The sequence below is a fragment of the Triturus cristatus genome, chromosome 5_2 (genome assembly GCF_964204655.1).
Source record: "Triturus cristatus chromosome 5_2, aTriCri1.1, whole genome shotgun sequence".
NCBI lineage: Eukaryota > Metazoa > Chordata > Amphibia > Caudata > Salamandridae > Triturus > Triturus cristatus.
Window position 1 is genome coordinate 413,535,851 of NC_140588.1, and position 19,985 is coordinate 413,555,835.

The 19,985-nt window shown below is 44.5% G+C and overlaps 1 protein-coding gene across 2 annotated transcripts in view; it reads left to right on the forward strand.

The window, feature by feature from the left end:
* Window positions 1–19,985, forward strand: part of ANKRD12 (ankyrin repeat domain 12) — a 436,051-nt gene that overhangs the window by 310,915 nt on the left and 105,151 nt on the right. For both annotated transcript variants that reach the window (XM_085607326.1, XM_085607327.1), the window contains one exon: window positions 9,453–14,182. In XM_085607326.1, coding sequence (XP_085463452.1) covers window positions 9,453–14,182 — 4,730 coding nt within the window. The remainder of the gene's footprint in view (window positions 1–9,452; window positions 14,183–19,985) is intronic.

Below are 19,985 nucleotides of genomic sequence, written 5' to 3' on the forward strand. Positions count from 1 at the left end.
TAGTGCAGGTGTTCACGGACAACACCACCGCCATGTGGTACTGCAACAAACAGGGCGGGGTGGGGTCATGGACCCTATGTCGGGAAGCTTTGCGCCTCTGGACATGGCTGGAACTTCAGGACATTTCCCTGGTGGTTCAACACCTGGCAGGTTCACTGAACAGCAGGGTGGACGAACTCAGCCGCAGGTGCATGATGGATCACGAATGGCGTCTTCACTCTGACGTGGCGCAAGGTCTCTTTCAGCAGTGGGGAGAGCCTTGGTTAGATCTATAAGCCACCGAAGAGAACGCGCAATGTCAGCAGTTCTGCGCATTGGAATTTCCAAGGCGGCACTCGCTCGGCGAAGCTTTTCACCGCGAGTGGAGTTGTGGTTTGTTGTACGCCTTTCCGCCTATACCACCCTCTGGTCAGAGTACTGAAGAAGATCAGGCGCGACTGGGCCCAAGTCATTCTTGTGGCTCCGGACTGGGCTCCCGAGCTACTCAGTATGACCATCGATCCCCTGATCCGACGGCTCTTTGGGAGGATCTTCTATCGCAGCAGCAGGGGACGGTCCTCCACCCGAACCTGTCCAGTCTTCACCTCCTTGCATGGAGATTGAGCGGCGGCAGTTGATTCCTTTTGACTTGCCTCCTGAAGTTTGTAATGTTATTCTGGCGGCCAGGCGGCCTTTCACTAAGTTGGTATAAGCCTGCAGGTAGAACAAATTTGAGGCATGATGTACAGCAAAGGCTGTGGATCCCCTTTCTGCCCCTCTTTCAAAAGTTCTTTTGTTTCTTCTTTCCTTGGTCCAGCAGGGCTTTGCTCTGGGCACTATCAAGGGCTACCTTTCTGCTATTTCGGCCTTTCTCAGGCTCCCCGATCAGCCCTCTCTCTTCAAGTCCCCTGTTGTAAATAGATTCCTCAAAGGCCTTACCTTTTCCCTCCTATACTTTTTGTGATGCCGCAGTGGGACTTGAATCTGGTTCTTACATACTTGATGTGCGCTCCCTTTGAGCCTCTTCACAACTGTTCTCTACGTCTCTTAACTCTAAAGACTGCTTTCCTGGTTGCCATCACCTCTGCTAGGCGAGTGATTTAGCTCCAGGCCCTTTCTTGTAAACCTCCTTTTCTGTCTGTCCATCCGGACAAGGTTGTGCTCGGAACCTGTCCATCCTTTCTGCCAAAAGTTGTCACTGCTTTTCACATCGGGCAGACCATCACTTTGCCCACCTTCTTTCTGCCTCCGCATCCTTCTAGAGAGGAAGAGAGGCTCCACCGCCTGGACCCAAAACGTGCGCTCTCTTTTTACCTCAATCGCACACAACCGTTCCAGGTGGATGACCAGCTCTTTGTTGGCTACGTTGGTGCCAAGAAAGGTCTGTTCTCCGAGACTTCCTGGTGTGATCTTGGTTCGCAGATCCACCGCCGGGGTTGGTATTTCTGGGGTATCTATTCTAAGGTAAGGAATCTATCACTATGTGTTGCTTTCAGATGAACAAGTTACTTACCTTCGGTAACGATATATCTGTAAGAAACATTAGTAGTGATAGATTCCTTACCGCCCCACCCATCCTCCTCGTTCTGCAAACTGATTTCTAGGGTTATGGTCTTCCCTTTCAGGGCCCCATTTTCAAGGCACCAGTGGTCAGTATCTTGCATGGCTCTGCGTTCCTGGCGCCGAAAGTCATGTACAGAACTGACGTCAGCGCGCAAGGGCAGCGTCTAAGTAGCTAAGACCACGAAGCCAACGACGGACGCAGAGCTGCACGACGCCACCTTCTAACTTGCAGGGGTACTGCTGACGAAAACTTTCCGGATCCAGTCTGACGCCTGGGGGTAATTCTAAGGTAAGGAATCTATCGCTACTAATGTTTCTTACAGATGTATCGTTACCGTAGGTAAGTAACTTGTTCTTTAATAACCATGATGTAAAGGTACTCCTGATATAATGACCATGATGTAATGACTCCCTATGTAAACTCCTGCAAAATAACTGATATTCCTTACTAAAAATGGCTTTAAATTATGCTTGATGGAATTAGAGTTAAAACCGTCCTTTACTGGCAATTTGGGCACACTAAGACAAGATCCTAAGCAACCAACATGAAGAGAGGCATACAATGTATGGATCATCATCTTGAAGCTGCGAAGAATCTACTGAAAATGAGCAAGCTTAAAGACCAAAATAAACCTCAGTATGTAAACAAAACTCCTAATCAGCAAGTTTGAAGACCTGGAAAATGGGTCAAGAAGGGAAAATATAAGAATTTGATTCCTCAAGGAAGAATTTAGCTAAGATCTTCAGAAGTGCGTTAAAAGAAAGAACGGGCTTCCCGATTTTTACTATACAAACTCACATAGTGAGAAGGATACCAAATGATGCCAAGAGATCAGCCAAGAGACAATGTGGCTTAAGTATTTGAACCATATTTGGTGCAGTGCACTGTGATGTAGAGACAGAAAGGGGGTGGCTGAGACGATCGTTACAAGATAGCTGAATGAAATGCTGTCTTACCGGAGAGCAGAAGACACCTGATGTCCAATGACTATCATGTATGTGAGTGTCAGGATGCCATCCTGAAACCCCTGGAGCAACCACAGCTGTTCGGGCATTGCGGTTGGTCGACGCTGTACCTTACTGTTGTTGCAGGCTGTCATTGCTATAGTTCGCAGTGCGGGTCTCGCGTTCCTCGTAGTCACTGTTGATAAAAAGAGCGGGTCGCACCGTGTTTGCGCTTGTCACTGGCAGCATAGTCTTGGTGGAAACTGGCCCGTTAGCAGTCCCAAGGAGCCCATATATCCGTATTTCTTCAGGAGTACACTCTAATGCCAGCCGATGTTCCAGAAACTGGGGGGCACCTCATGCGGATCAGGAACTCTCTCTAGCAGAGGCCAGCAGCAGGGTTTAGGCAGGTCATGTTGCAGCACATCGAAGTGGACTGCAAAGACTGCCGATTCCGCAAATGACCCCCAAGGGTGGACGGCGGGCCTCATTGGACCCGCGCCTCGCCCCCTTGAGCATCCTCCGATCCAGCTGTGGGCAGAGGTAGGGCTGGGCCTGCTCGCCCTTCTGGGGACACCTTTTGCGCTGTGGGCCTGCCGCTAGCCAGCTTGTGATCACTGCACGGAACAGAGGTGAGCTGCGGCATACAAGATAGGAGACTGGCCCGGTCCCCGAAGATGGAGCTGGCGTGAAGCGGGAGACACTGCGGGCAGGCTGGAGGTGGCTCTTTTACTTCCTCGGGAGGGACAAGGCCTCCGAAGCGGACTCCGGGCGAGGCAGTGAGAGTGAGCATAACTGAAGGAAGCGGATGAGGCTAAGCGAGACAGGTGTTGCACCAGAGGGCCCAAATAGAAGCAGCATTCAGAAAACTCCCCTTGGGGGTTGTGACATTCACACCCTGTGGGTGAAGGCCTCTGCCAGCCAACCCTACGCAGCGACCTTCGAGCATGCATTGGCTGAGTCTCAGCCCTGGCATGGAGTTGTAGCGCTTTAGCCACTGGCAGGGAATACAGAGGGAATTTTGCCCACAACGCCACAGAGTTGCAACTGTCTGCATGGCGCTGGCCTACACTAACCCTATCTGCTCGGAACTGCTGAGGCAGAGAGATCGTTCACAGCAGGAGTTGTTGGCTGTGTCTCGGTTTTGCAGTGGGGGGGCCCCATGTCTGAGCGTATATTCCGCACATTGCTGTTGAAGAACCCAAGAGAGTTAAGACCGGCGACGGGTCCTGGAAGCAGGTAGATTGACGACTGTAGATACCTGCAGGCCGTGACCTCAGTTGATTCTGGCCTGGACTCGGCTACGTGCACGACCCCCTCCCATACCCAGCAAAGTGGACATGTCCTACATAAGAGGACCTACCTGCCTTGATAATCATGGGTAAAACAGACAAGCTGCAAACCAAACTACAATTCGGAGCCCGTAAGCCCCCCAAACAGCGGGACCAGAGGGCGCATTAAGCGTATTCGGAGCCTGAGACAGTGGAGACGCCGCAGACCCAGACCTGAGCAAATACTCTCAGCTATGCAAAGAAGCTTAACCAAAATAAATGGCAAGATAGACGTGCTAACATTTCATATGGACAGGATGACGGAACGAATAGACCAGCATACTGAAAGACTAGACACGGTGGAGCAAAGGGTCTCCACAGTGGAAGATACAGTGCAGGCTGATATGGAAAGTACTGAGAGCAGACAAACACATCAGAGCACTACAGCTTAAAACAGAAGACTTGGAATCCAGGAGAAACAACATTCAAATCGTAGGAGTGGTGGAGAACACCGACATAGACAATATGGAGAAATTAATTTAAACCCTACTCTGCACTGTGCTATGTAGAGACACTTTCTCTGCAATTTTCATAGTGGAGCGAGAGCATTGTTCCATGGCGCCGCGCCCGATACCAGGGGATAATCTTTGCACGCCTGTTGAACTACAGGGCCTGAGATGCAGCACTCTGTAGGGCGCGTGAATTAAAATCTCTCCAATACAAAGGCACAGAAATCTCCCTATACCCGGACTTTAAGCAGCAAGTCCAGGATGCCTGACACCTCTTTCAAACAGCCTAGAGACAGCTACGAGATCTTCAGCTGGAATATAGCATGTTATACCCCGCCATTATTTCACAGACCCAAAAAGTGGCGCATTTTATCAAGCAACGAGGAAAAGCAGGAAAGCAACAAAACCCCCGAGACTCCGAGCTACTGCAGAAGAAGCACACCAGGATATGGAGTAACAGTGATTCACTAAGTGCATGGAAACAGCGAGCCCTCTACATAAGCTGTAGCGTGGTCTTCAGCCAGAGACTATCTAGACCTGATGAAAGTGTCTGGAGAACAGTTTGCCGGATATGACTCAGCACCACCCATGAGAAGGACTTACAAAAAAGCGCCAGATTCATGGTAAGATCGTTCCCAATTCGATATCTGGGGGAGGTTGTGGAGGAGATGAGCCCCTGGGACACTGAACTGAGACTCTTGTTCACTAAATGCCCTTCATGTGAGAGTGGGCCTATAGCTGTGTTCTGATTTGGGAGCCTCTAGAGATTTGAACATATGAATATTAACTGTACAAGTGTTGATGCCAATATTCGAGAATGCCCAGTTAGGAGCCTGGGGCCGGGCGACATCCACCTCTAAGTGTTCAGCAAAAATACCAAGTTGGGGTTGTTGTAAGTTTCAATATGGACTTGCAGGTTTGGGAGGGGGGTGGGGGGCGGCAAAGTTCAGCCAAGCAGGTTTTTTTATTTTTTTATAATGGCGTGGGAGGGATGCATAACGGTGAATTTCTTTGGTTAATGTTAATGAAAAAGCATGAATCCATTGCTGAGTTGTGTGACTTGCACTCATGTTAAAAGATATTACATAATGCATTATGGGACATGACATAGAGACCCAACAACATAGTAAACAGATAGGATTCCTCACATGGAACATCAGGGGACCCAAAAGTCAGCGCAAAGTGCACAAAGTAATTGGGTACTTCAAGAGGCACTCAGTACAGGTAGCAATTCTACCTGAGACACACCTGGCAGACAACAGTAACACACTATCCACACAGCGGCTGAGAGGCCAGTGGTGCACTGCAGGATTCACGTCCCATGCACGGGAGTGTTGATCTGGGTAGACAATAGATCCAAAATACGGCTGCCGGAGATGGCCTCAGACCAGGGGGCAGATTTGTCATAGCACGATGCAGCAAAGTGACATGTGTAGGTGGTTTTGGTAGGAGTATATGGCCCAAATTTCGATGACCCGCATTTTTACGAGGCACCGGGGAAGCGCTTGTCGGGCTGGAGCACTCTACCCTAGATCTGGGAGGGGACTTTAACTGCATTTTAGACCCACTGTTAGATCGCTCAAAAGGGTCTCCCAGACGACCAGCTGCTGTGGCCTGAGCAATTGGGATATGTTAGACACACTGGACCTTGTAGATATCTGGAGGCAACGGAACCATAAGAGCAATGGATACATGCATAACTCAGCAGCGCACAACATACACACCAACATTAACTACTGGGTAGTATCTAGAAATTTAACATCACAAGTTAAGAAATGCGAACCACTTCCACACACCTACTCAGACCATTCGCCGATGGTGCTTGACCTTGAACTTAGAGGGCTGAGAGCAACTCCGTTCACATGGAGATTTCCCCCCATATATTGACTACAAGACCAAGTGTTTAGATCTGAGCTAGCGACCGCAACCAAAGAATTATTTGCACATAATATAGGATGAGTAGACCGCTTTACCACTGTGGGCGATGTTTATGGTCTACATCAGAGGTATAGTGATGGCTAAACATTCTGGAGTCCTCCTATTTATTAGGAGTAGACTCCGTTCACTTGAAAAGGAGATAGCAGCCCTGGAAATTAGGCACAAAGATACAGATGACTAGCTGGTGTTAGGCGAACTCAAGGCCAGGATCACTGACTTTCAGGAGACAGCTGATAGCGAAGTGCAGCACATGGGGAAGTACGCCACAGCGCGCATCTATGGGGAAGGCGAGAGACCGGAGGCTACCTTAGCAACACTCATGCACTGTAGACAAGACCTGGGGGGTGCTATAGCAGTGAAAGATGAGCAAGGCAAGATGGTGTATGATGAGGATAGTATAGCAGGGAGATTTCACCAATATTACTCTAATCTTTACACAACCAAAATCACCCCGAATAAGGAGGCAACAACAGACTATTTAGAATACATCGCCATGACCTGGCTCACTAACTAGCATCGAGAGCGTCTGATGGCCCTATTAAAAAGCGGGCATTAGCAGGGATGCAATTGGTTAATCCCCGGGGCCAGATGGCCTTACAGTTGCCTTCTACAAGGCTTTTCAAGATCTCCTTACACCACACCTGATCAATCTCTTTGAGGAAATGGTAACAGCTGGAATCATGCCCCCCACTATGCGAAAAGCAATGATTGTAACTATACTAAAGCTAGGCAAAGACCCCAAGGAGTGTGCTTCATATACGCCACTGTCCCTTCTAAATGTGGATACCAAATTATACGCCAAGATTGTGGCCAACAGACTATCTCCTATACTACCTGGAATAATAAGACCGAAACAGTCTGGGTTTTTACCTGGTCGAAGCATTACTACCAACCTCTGCACTCTTTTTGCCACAGTACAGCAGATCAACCCGGAGGTGAAGGCGGCGGCAGTCTTTCTGGATGCCAAAAAGGCCTTTAATTTGGTAGAATGGGTCTTTATGCGGGCCATACTGTGCTGCATCGGGGTAGGTGATATTTTTCTAACTCTAATAGATGTTTAACAGCCCCATGGCAAGAGTACGCGTTGGGAACGCAGCATCAACGCAGCTACAAATAACAAGAGGCACTAGGCAGGGATGCCCCCTGTCACTGTTGTTGTACGTCCTGACGGCCGAACCACTGGCAAGTGCTATACGAGAATATCATGGCCATAGAAGAATTTGATTCCCTAGATATAATCTCATTATACCTGCCTATGCGGATGATACACTAATATACATTCGAAATCTGGAGACAAAACTTGCCCTAGTGCTCCAAGAGGTGGAGCGGTACAGAACCCTATCTGGACTCTGCGTTAATTGGGGAAATTCATAGTATTCCCTCTTACTTCTTACCTCAGCGATACAACTGGCCCCACAAGGATATCCCCTAAATTGGTCCACGGATTCGGTAAGATACAGTCAGAGACAACTACAGGAAAGCAATGCACGCATTAGAAAAAGACATAGGTTGGTGGATAAAGCTCCCACTATCCTTAGCAGGGCGCATAGCCATCATGAAAATGGTTGTCTTACTGAGATTTTTATTCCTGTTTCAGAACATTCCATTTCTGCTGACGAAAGCTTTTTTCACATTACGCTCCAACTTAATTAAGCTAGCATGGGCCGGGAAACAGCTGCGGGCAAAATGGGAGATTCTCACGTTGCCATATGATATGGTAAGGCTGGGTGCTCCGGTTCTTGAAACGTATTATAGTGCTGCACAGGGCTCCTTTGCACACTACTGGATACACGGACCCCCTGAGTTACCACATCTCTAAATAGCGGGAACTGCCGCCGCACCTAAAGCACTGCCCCAAAGGCTGTTCAACCCACCAAAGAGACTATATGGTTGCCTTGACACTCTAAAAACAACGTGTTTGCCCGGTGGAGTTTACTAGAAAGGCAGGCGGATCACTTCCATACTCCCCTTTGACGCCAATAGACTGGTGCTCGTGGTTTGAATTCAGACAGGAGCGCGAGACAGCAGCTGCCTTAAAGACAGTGAAAGCCATAACAACGGGGGACCTATTCAAGGAGGGTACAGTGAAAAGCTGGGAGATGATAGTGACTGATTTGGAGGCCCCAACGAGTATGATGCTCTTCCACTTCCGTAGCCTCAGACAGGCATTGCTGGCAACTTTGGGAGAATATATGCTAGAACCCTTGGACATGCCCACACTGAGCGCCACCTTAAAAGACAGTGAGCCATTTAAGCTTGTCACTAAACTCTATGCCTCTGCACAGGAAGCCCGCAGACTGCTGATGACCAAAGATAGACAAGAATGGCAACGAGAGCTAGGCAGAAACATCGATGACCAGAGTTGTAAATAGTGTTGTGAAATGATTACAGGTGTGTCGCAAAATGGCCGACACAGGCTAATACAGTTTAAGTATCTTAATAAGATTTATTACACTCCAGAGAGACTATACAGATATGGACTCCTTTGCACGGCGGAGAGCCACAAATGTGCAGCCCCAGCAACTAACTTGACACATGTTGCCTGGCATTTTCCTGAGTTCTCTGCCTTTTGGGAGGCTATCTTCTGAGAATTAGAGCAGATTACGGGGATTACACTAGAGATAGATCCATTTATAGACCTACTTGGATACACAAAGGAGGTAGGGGAACCGCACCGCAAATTGATAACAATGGGGCTACTGTTAGCTAAGCGTTGTGTAGCAATGAGATGGGCCAAAGGCCCAGCACCCACAATTGAGCTATGGCACAGGGACATGACATACTGTAATACCCAGTCGGAAGGTACATAACAATTTGCTTCAACTATGCAGCCAACCTAAAAGCATATGGGAGAGCTACCGGACATACTTAACGAGAAATTTAACACCAGATCCAACCATAGCGAACGCCCAAGAGACGCAGCACACAGAGATGGTGCCACAAAACAATCACTCACTGAACACATGAATTTTAGCAGATTCAAGAGTGGAAGCTAGGGGAGAGACCAGGACGAGCACTCTGTAGGCTTGAGTCCAATGACATGTCTGTGGAACAATATGTTGTATCAATGAAGTACGATCTCTATGTCACATTGTAAGAGTGCAAAATAACACGATATAATCAATAATGCTGCATGTAAACTATGCGCTATATCCAGTCTGCTATCCTTATTGTTTATTTTTGCTAATAAAAACAATTTAAAAAACGAATCCTTCTTTGTTACTGATGGTTTGATTTCTCATTTCAGACTTTGAAGAGCCTCAATCTGTCAACCTTTCAAGCATAGATGAAAATGTAGATTCTGATGTGGATAAAGAATCTCTAGTGAATGAAAGTAAGCCCATGACACCAAGTAGAGTGTCAAGGTCATCCACTCTTGATGAATATGAATTCAAAGATGATGATGAATACGAGTATCAAGATGAGAAATGCGGTATAAATAAGCTAGTGAATGATAAAAATGAAGGGCGAAAGGGCATCAGGAAAAAGAAGAGCTCGGAAACTGGAGTAAATCGCTTTTTTGTAAAGCCTGAGAAAAAAGGTTTCCCTTTGTTTTTCAAAAGCAGAAAGCAGAAGCCCTCCAGAGTACTGTTTTCAAGTTCAGAAAGTTCAGATGATGACATTTTTCAAGATAAAAAGGTTCTTTCACATCCATGCTCCATCACTGAAGGCTCAAATTCTTGTGACATACGAACTAAAAAAGAATATAGCATTGCATTTGACGAGAAACAAAAGGGCAAAGTTAAAAGAAAATTGAAAAATTTAAGCAAAAATAAAGAAAATCAAGACCTGAAGCAAGAAAAAGAAGGAAAGGAAAAGACTAGGACAGCCAGCATTGTTATCAGCTCAGCATTAGAATCATTTGACAAAACAAGAGATGAGGACATTTTCAGGAAATCATTAGGTCCAAAAGATGATACTTCCTTACACTTGTTTCATACTAAATCTCCAAAACAGCCACATGGATTAAGTGAAAAGCAGCCTACGCCATTAAAGCAAGAAAACACAAAATCATGTTTATCACCTGAATGCTCGGATGGGACATTACAAATGGAGCGAGTTCGATATGAACACTGCATGGACTCCGAATACACACTGGAAACGTCAAATAGCAAACCTTGTAAACACAAAGATAAAAATAAAGCTGCTAAAGATTTTGTTTTTGAATCTGATGAAAGGCTTGGTCCAAAAATCAAAGAGGAGGAGAACAGTTCCATTTTTGATCATTCAGATTCTTTACTTAAGAGGATGGATAAAGAAGGGAAAGTATTTAAAAAGCATAAACTGAAACACAAGGAAAGAGATAAGCATAAAAAAGATCATGATGTGAGAGATAATGCAAAAAGCACTATGAAAAATATACAGAGAAGTATAGAGTTTGATAGAGAATTTTGGAAAGAGAACTTTTTCAAAAGTGATGAAATTGAAGATGAGTTATTAAATACAGAATTAGATAGCTTTGCATTAGAAAAAAAAGCTACTTTGGAAACAGCACCAGCAACAGAAGATAAGTCAAATATTCCGAAAGAAAAATCTACAAAAGAGGAGAGGGAAAAAGATAAAACAAAAAAGGATCATGAAAAGTTCTTAAAAGATGAAAAAGTAAAAGAGTTCAAAGGAGCAAGGGAAAATATCTGCACAGATAAGGAATCCAATTCCCTCTCCTCAAGTGCAGGTTCAAAAGAAGACACCACAGACATGCCTGTACTAAAAAAAGAAACTGAATGCGAAAAACAAGAGAAATCCATTAAGGAAAATAAAGAAAAAGCTGACAAAAAATCCCCACCCACAGATAAAGATATTCAGAAATTAGATAGGAAAAGTACAGAAAAAGAAAAAAGAGTAAAACATGAAAACAAACAGGAACGAGATAAATCAGAGTATGAGCATAATGAAAAGGTAAAAGAAAAGATATTTGCCCAGCCAACTGAAAAAACCCATAAAGAAAGCGAGAAAAACAAAAATATTTCAAGTATTAAAAGGATTGATGACCGAGAACGAAACAAAGAGAAACTTTATAAAAAACACAGGGAAAAGGGTGACAAAGATCGACATATTGTTGAAAGCAAGGATAAGCATTTTTTTGACAAAAAGGTGAAACTTCCGCAAAAAGATTGTGAAATGTTTAAATCTGATAAAAATAAAAGTAAAGATAAAGAAAAGGAATTTGATAAAAAGAAAAAAGAAAAATCTAAAGATAAAGATAGTTTACCGTCTGCAAACATAAAGCATACTCAGGAAGAGAGGAGGCTTTCTATTGTTGAAAGTGGGAAAGGTCTGCATGAAAAACATTTATGCGTGAAAGAAAAATCAAAAGATGAGCCGTTAAAAATTCCCGAAGGCAAAGAGAAAGACAGAAAAGATATCGACCGATACAAAGAAAGAGATAAATACAAAGATAAAATGCAGTCAAATATTCACAAGTTTAAATGTACTGAAACTGAAGCTGATAAATCAAAGACTAAGACAACCCCTTCTCCAAAAGACTCTCGACCCAAGGAAAAAAGACTAGTTAATGATGATTTAATGCAGACCAGTTTTGAAAGAATGTTGAGCCTTAAAGATCTAGAAATAGAGCAGTGGCATAAGAAACACAAAGAGAAGATAAAGCAAAAAGAAAAGGAAAGGTTGAGGCACCAGTCTGGTCTAGAACTTAATAAAGCAAAAGACAAAGATAAACAAAAACAGTTCCAAAATGATTCCAAAAGCAAAGAGTTAATTCGGTCAAAAAGCTCTGAAACATCAGATGGGAAGGAGAAACCGGGCAAGGAGGCTACTAGTTGCAGATCTTTGTCTGTTGACATAAAAAATCTAGCAAATTCTGGAAGGTTATTATTGGCTTTTGACAACAGCCTGACTAGGTCTCCAAGGTCAGAGAGTGAGAAGACTGGCTTGACGTCCAGATCAGTGTCTATGATTTCAGTTGCTAGCTCAGAAGACTCCTGCCACACAACAGTAACAACCCCTAGGCCATTAATTGAATATGACTCAGATTTTGCAATGGAAGGTTCTGATTCCCAAATGTCATTTACACAGTCTCCTTTTTTGCCTTGTGCCAAATCACCTGCTTTGCATGACAAAGAGTCTGACTGTACAGGCGATTTGCCTGACCGCTCCAAGTCTATTTTTTCAAATAGAACACTACCTGCCTATTTTAGATCCACCTCAATTGATGATGTTAAACTTACGAGTGAGATTAAACCAGTAATAGATATAAGAAGATGCAGCATACCGGCTGCCATTTCAGAACATAGTAAGCCCCTTAAATCATTAACCGAAGACTGCTTGCAAGAAAGAAATCAAACCAACTTGCTATCAGTGCCAATGCAATTTTGTGCTTCCCCCAGGTCAGAAACCTCTTTCTCAGATATGTCGGAGAGGGATTTTCCTGGTAATAGTTTAAATGCCAGTAACACATTTTCACCATCTTTAAATAGGTCTCTAATAGCACTGAGCAAAAGTGGCACAAATGGCATGAACACGTCTAATATCATTGCACAATTTACCCATATAGAAGGCAACCCAGAATCATTTAGTCAGAATAGTCTAATTCATCAAAATAAACATGTAGATAAAGCTTCTGATAGAATGAATTCTTTAACTAACAATGAGCACAGCTTTTCAGGCTGTAGAGAGGAAGATGTTAAGGTAGTTCACAGTCCTGTACACAAAATTGTTAAAGAGCAAACTACTACTGAAAGTTTAGTCCAGCAAATTGAATTTAAAGAAAGCACACAGACACAAGACTCCTCTTGTGCGGTATCTCAGTTGTTACCCTGTCCCTCACATACTCATGCACTTGAAGATTCACCATGTGCATCTAAAAATATACCACTCCTTGGAAGTTGTAGTAAAGAGGCAAACCTAGTACAAACCCAACATCGTGATGATCACAATATGAGCGTTCCTTCAACACCAGAAAATGATATGGCTAAAGAGTGCATTTCTTCTGAAACTGAAAAGAAAAACAGTAGCAATCTTTCTTTTCTGCATTCTGAAAGTATTCTTCAAAGTGTTTCACATGGTTGTGATAAGCTTACAACTTTGTTTTCTTTAGACAAAGACAATGAGCAAAGTGATGTCCATTTGCAACTAAAAGACACCCATGAAACAATTGGAAAGCATGACCTAGAGACTGACGAAAATGAGAACATTGAGAGGAAAACATCTGAAACTCAGGATATCAAAACTGAAAAAGGACCAACCGCGAAGTCTACACTGACAAACCAGTTAGTTGAAAACAGACATGACATAAATAAGCAACAAGTAACTGCTACAGAAGTAACGTCAAAGCAAAGTATGGATCCTCCTGTAAATAGGCACAGTTTTAGTATGGAAAACAAAGAAGATTGTGTGAGAACAAGTGCAGAGCCCCATTACATCTTATCACATTTGGGAAATCATTTACACCAAATGGTTCAAGAAGAAATGCGAAAGTACCACCAAACAGTTAAATTGGAGACAGATGAAAATGCCGACAAATTAGGCCAGCAAGAAATGCCTCAAAGAATTACTAGAAATAGAGCAAATCTTCTGGCAAGCCTAAATAAGCAAATCCTCATTGGCTGTTCACAAACGTCTTATAAAGAAACCCATGAATCACCTGCATGCATAAAAGCAAGGATACGATTAACGGAAGAAGATGATCCTCAAGTTCATCATCCTCGCAAGAGAAAGATGCCACGTGTTCCTCAGCCTGGGCATGTAAATCCTTCTATTCTGCAAGCTAAAGAGAAAACGCAGCAGTCCTTGGCTGCCGTTGTTGATTCCCTCAAATTGGATGACATTCAGCCATATCAATCAGAGAGGGCAAATCCTTACTTTGAATACTTGCATATACGGAAAAAAATAGAAGAAAGACGTAAAATGTTGTGCAGTGTAATTCCCCAAGCACCTCAATATTATGATGAGTATGTGACCTTTAATGGATCCTACCTTCTAGATGGCAACCCTTTGAGCAAGCTTTGCATTCCAATGGTAAGAGTGAAATTGTTACATTCTGTATGATACAGTTGAGAAGCCATGATATAAAATGTTACTGTGCCATGGACAGTGCTATATTTCAAGTTTTCCCAAATTTTCTAGAATTTGATTAATAATTGTCTTACTAATAGAAGCCCATAGGATGACTATCATCTTAATACTAGCTTTCATATCATTTACATTTCATAAAAATGCCCATCTAACATTTTGTTTCTATAATCAGCACTTCTAATGCTAAGTAAATACTTTTTATTTATGAGCAGTTTTATATAGTACCCAAGGGGCAAAAAAGAATGTACTTTGTTTCTGGGTTACAACAAGCTTACAACAATATCAGTTGTGAGAAAAGAACCAGTTGCAGGGATAAAAAGGGTAAACAAACATACATAGACATACTTTCTCTATTCTCTAACTCCTCTCTTTTCTTTCTTCTACCCATCTTTCTCTTATTACCTTGGTTGTATATAGATTTTTATAAGAATAGGAAACAAACAGCTTATTTCCATGAGCTGACAAAGTAGTAGAGGAGGAGCCTCATGTTAATTCCCTTTCAGTGCCCCCGAAACTAGAGTTATTCCTGGTGTGTTTTTAAAGATTCAGATCAGGGGTTTGTTTGGATCATGGAAGGATTGAGTTCCAGGTTTTCTGTTATTCCTTGTGAAAGCTTTGGAAAGTGTTTGCTGCATTTGAATTGGGGCATTTCAGCAAGAATACAATCTGAGCTTTACAATGATTGAATATCTCCAAAGAGTTTTTGCCATTTTTAATTTGGGGGGAACCAGAATGGGAGTGCTTTGGTAATTGGAGTGCTTTGTGTACAAATGAGGCCACTTAAAATACTACTAGATTCAAACGGAAGTCACTAAAGTGTGAGAGGAGCCATGGTGATGTGTTGAGCACCTGATAATAATCTGCTACAGAGCAACCTTTGATTTTCAGGTGACTCCTCTGAAACTTGGAAAGTAAGGTGTTCTCATAGTTAAGCCTAGAAAAGACCGAGCAACTGTACTAATGTTTTGAAGTCTGGTTTAGGTATGTAGGATTTAATTTTAGGCAGGAATCTGCAGTGCTGCTGGATACTTACGAGTTGTGGGCTATTGACCTTGGAGTCTTTTTTGGGTGAAACCCTGGGATATAATTTCTTCACTGAATGACAGCTTGCCGTCCTGATTCTGATAGGCTGTATTGAGACAGATGAGGTCCTGGCGTAGTGATGGGGATTAGAAGAAATTCTGTTTTAAGGGTACTCAGTTTCAGGTAGTGGAAGATAAACCATCACTGGCCCAAGAAAATGTGAGTCAAAGGTGAGATGTCATGTAAAGAGGAAACTTTCAGGTGCAATTGACTATTAACCGCAAATGAGTGATAAGAAGTTGGAGTGACCGAGAACATCGCCAAGGGAGTCAAACTACTTATTGATGAATGTGGCTACAGAATCTATCCATAGGTTGTGCTCCGTTAAAGAGAAAAAAACTCATATAAGATATTGATTATTTGTGTTTGCTAGTTTAGATTCTCCAAGTAGGATGTCTGTTACATCCATTTCCATATGATCTTCGAAGATGTTAAAAATGAGCCTGGTAGTTTACTGTATGCTACTGAGAGTTGCAGCAGATGGAGTATGCAATAATCGCCATTATTTAAAATGCATGCATCATCATCTGTGATTTGTTGTTTGGCTATCTCCATTCTATACCCATCTCTAAATCTTTATTAGAGGTTATCAGGGAGTTTCTTTTCAGTCAATTATAATAGTTAATTGATTTGTCTCACAGCCTAAGGACTTATGCTAGGAGCGGAAGGTTGGTGCATGCCTTTGAAATAGCATTAGGTGCATCTCTGACACCAAATTTAAGGGGACAAACTAAGTCAGTTTTTGTATTGCCCCTAGTACTATTGGAAGTAGAGATTTAAAAATGACATACCACTATTACCCACTTCAATGACATTCTGATTGTTGTATAATTGACAGGTCAGTGAAATATAGGCTTTTATGGTGCACAAAACTTTAACCACATTCACAACAATTTGGGGCTGTTACCATCACATTACTAGAGAATCTTCAAAGTGACAACACATTTCTAATGCAGCTTGTGTCTTCTGAGGACAGAAGGCCTCTGTCTATAAGTGCTATTTGATTTCATATCAGTGAGGCGTAACATACAACAGAAAAGACAAAGCAGTTGCTTCTTGACTAGGAATATCTAGATTAATTTTGCAGTGCATTAGCATTGTTACTTGTTAATGGTAAGCTCCAGTTTTGTTTATGGTAATACAGCAAACTAATTGGAGCACATGCTAAAATGTATTAGCATTCAGCATTATGGCTAATACTGCAGTATAGAGGATATATTGGCAAACATTGATTTTTTTTTTTTGCCACTGAGATGCATCTTGAAATATGGGTCCACGTCATCAGCATTTCGAGGTTAGGGTAAAAGACCTATTTTGATATCTTGAGAACCGGTAGAACACTTGGATGAGGGAGTTATCATCAGAGGTTGAATCTTGACCTACATAGCATCCACATCTGAGGCTGCACTGCTGGTACCTTGCACACCAGAGGTTTTAGATCCTGAGCCACTGAGATGCTTCCTATACGTAGACTGACAAGGAATAAAATACAAAAATCATGTAATTGCAGTCTCAAAACCCCCAAGATAATGGATTTAGTGAATTCTAAGGGGAACTCCCCATGAAAGAGTACTTGAGAAAGTAGTTTGTATAGGCACACTGTCCTAGAAAGGAGGATCATTGTGAGGAATGTCAGAGGGGAGTCGTGCCTTACTTACAGTGGCCCAGGATGCTTGTTTCCGGTCCAGGGAGGACCTTGCTTGGCAGTTCGGGCTGGACTGTTCCCACAAGGAACAGGGTCAAGGCTGATTTGCATGTGGCTGTGTCCAAACTGGGGTGGTGTGGTGAGCAAAAGAATGATGGATTTAACCAAGATCCTTGTGACTGGGGGTGAATGTTTGCATTGTCCAGCATTCCGTCCATCATTTGTTTCTCTTACTGATAGTGGCAACTTAGTTTAAGAGCACCAGCAATGGATTGAGGTACAGAATTCAGCCAGTTCATCCACCCACTCTCCAATCTCACCAGTAAAAGAGATTATTGCGAAGCAACAATGTTCCTAATCGGGCTACATTGAAATTAAGTATTTACACTATCCCACATCTTTTAAAGACTTTGGTCGTGTTTAAGACCTTCCTATCAAAACTGCAGACAACACCGCTTAGTTCTGTTTGTTCTAGGGCTCTTGGAACCCACAATGGACAGGTTATTTGCACTGGTCTTTGTGTTCAATGCAGGGTAGGAAACAAAGATTATAAAGCACCTGATTTGGATCCTTTATTTTCCAGAGGGAAACTATTCTCTAGTGACCTCTGAGGCCATAAAGGACTTCATATCCCAGACCACACCCAAAGAAAGAAAGTAGGCAAATAGACACTCTTGGTAAAAAGATGTGCTTGACTTCTGTAACTACAGTGTGAACTCTCTTGGGCTGGAGACATTGAAACCTGAGACCTGCAAACAGTGGGTTTGGAAAAGTGCTGTTTGTGGCATGTGTAGCTATAGATACAAATGCTCAACATACACCTGCCATCTAGTATTGGGTCTTGGACCTGTTTTTCTCCTAAAAAGTCTCTTGAGTCACAAGGTGTCGGGACTCCTCCTGTGACTGGTAATGCGCATAGGCTCCATTGTTAAATTGTTTCCCGTTGCTGTCTGATTTAGACGTGTATTACTAAAGCTCTGGTTAGACTCTGAGCTGTTGTCGGGCCTTCTGTTCTTCCACTCCTGTTTTGTTTTTGTGTTTTTTTTACGCAATTGCTTTGTCTCAGTCATGATTTAGTCTGTTCCGTATCTGGAGTCTTATTGACATCCCAACTCCGATGCTTTCTCATCAGCCTTTGTCCTCAAGAATGCACAGAATTGTGTTGGAAAGGACTACCTTTCAGTACTGTCCACAGAGTTATTGAAAGCACCCATAGATAGATCATCACCTGGTCTGCAACCTCTGCTTGTTGCCGGAGCACGAATGGACCTCCTGCCCTGCTTCCTGGTCCAAAAAGATGCTCAGGCTGCCGTGATTGTCGACTTGCTCAACGCAAGATGGCAAAGCAACAAGATTATGATAACCAGACATCTGAGAGGACATCGAAGAAGAAGCAGACCTCGTCGCTTCTGCCGGCCAACCAACTTCCTTCAGCCCGGAGACAAATTTTCCTTCAGGTTCTGAGACCGAAGACCAGTAACTACAGTCAGGCCAACATCAGAAGATGTCGACTGTGAGTGCGGTTCCACAAACTGGTTCACATCGACCCCTGCCAACAGGTCAAACATCGCCCCTCTGGGGGTCGGGAGTCAAGCTCACAACCCAGCCTTCTGGTCCGCCACTCCTCCCAGCCATGGCCAGCACCGTCCCAATCTTCGGATCCGACTCCACCCCTGGTGCTGAAACAGCCGGTCAAGACCCAGCCTTCTTTGGCATGAGCATATCCATTGGCGCCAAAGGGCTCTTCCAAGTCAAAACCGCACTCTGCATCAAGACCTACCTCGAAGTCGAAATTTACTTCAGTGTCAAGTCGACCAGCGACAACTTATTCCTCAACCACTCTGATGAACATGACTAACCCATTCTACAGCACCTTCAAGAACCGTTGGACAATCTGCAATAAAAATTCTTTATTCACCTGCAAACAGGCAAGATTTTTGCAAAGCCACCCCCAGAGGTGCAGGAAACTCTTCCTCGTGAAAGGAAGCTTTCTTTTGAGGAGCAGCTTTTTCTGAACCCCTGCCTCCTCCACAGCAGAGAACAAAACAAATCTGAAAAACACGTAAGTTAGATTCCTCACCTTAGAATATCCCCAGGCGTCAGGCTGGATCCAGAAAGATTTTTCGTCAGCAATACCCTTGCGCGTTGCTAGGCGTCGTCTGCGGCTCTGCATCCGTCGTCGGCGTCGTGATCGCCAGGATGACGTCGTCTGAGTACTTAGACGCCGCCCTCGCGCGCTGATGTCAGTTCTTCTTTTTTCCGCGCCAGTAAGCACCGATCCAGGAAGAGCATACCCTTTTAGTCACTTTTTGACTAAACCTTTTCTTAACTCTTTTGGTTCCGTTTTCATTCGACCTCGACTCTGGTGCCGATAGGGATGCCTGGCTTCAAAGCTTGTGATGCCTGTCACCGACCGATGTCGGTCACGGATCACCACCGCCGGTGTTTCTATTGCCTTGGGGCCGACCACGATGCCAAGTCGTGCCTCGACTGCTGGGCCTTGACTTCGAAGGCTAGGCGGGAGCGGTCCCGCAAGCTCCTCGAGTTCCGGCAGTCGGCTCCGCGCCGCTCAAGGTCCCGGTCGACGAGGAGGTCGAGGGACCGGTCGCGGAGCCGCAGTCTTCACCGCTCGTCGGGGTCAAAATCTTCGCGCTCCGGTAAGTCGAAGCACAGCAAGAAGTCGAAGAGGCGACATCGCTCTTCTGGCTCCCCTCGCCGGTCGTGCGACTCGGCTGAGGGTTCGGGTGGCACCACCCGTGCGGCTCCGTCGGAGCCGCAGGAGTCCCGTCCGACCCCATACCCTCCGGTCCCTGGGTTTTACGCGACTCCGGCGGAGATCAGGGACTTCCTCATGGCCATGAGGAGCCTGGCTCTGCCGTCGACGCCTACCGGCGCGCCTTCGGGCCCTGCAGGCTCAGCTGGAAGGCCTAGCGAGCCGGCGGCTCCGGCCCCGGCGCCGTTGTCGACTCCGGTCCCGATGCCGCAGGCCCCTGCGGGATCCAGGCCTGGATCCCGGTC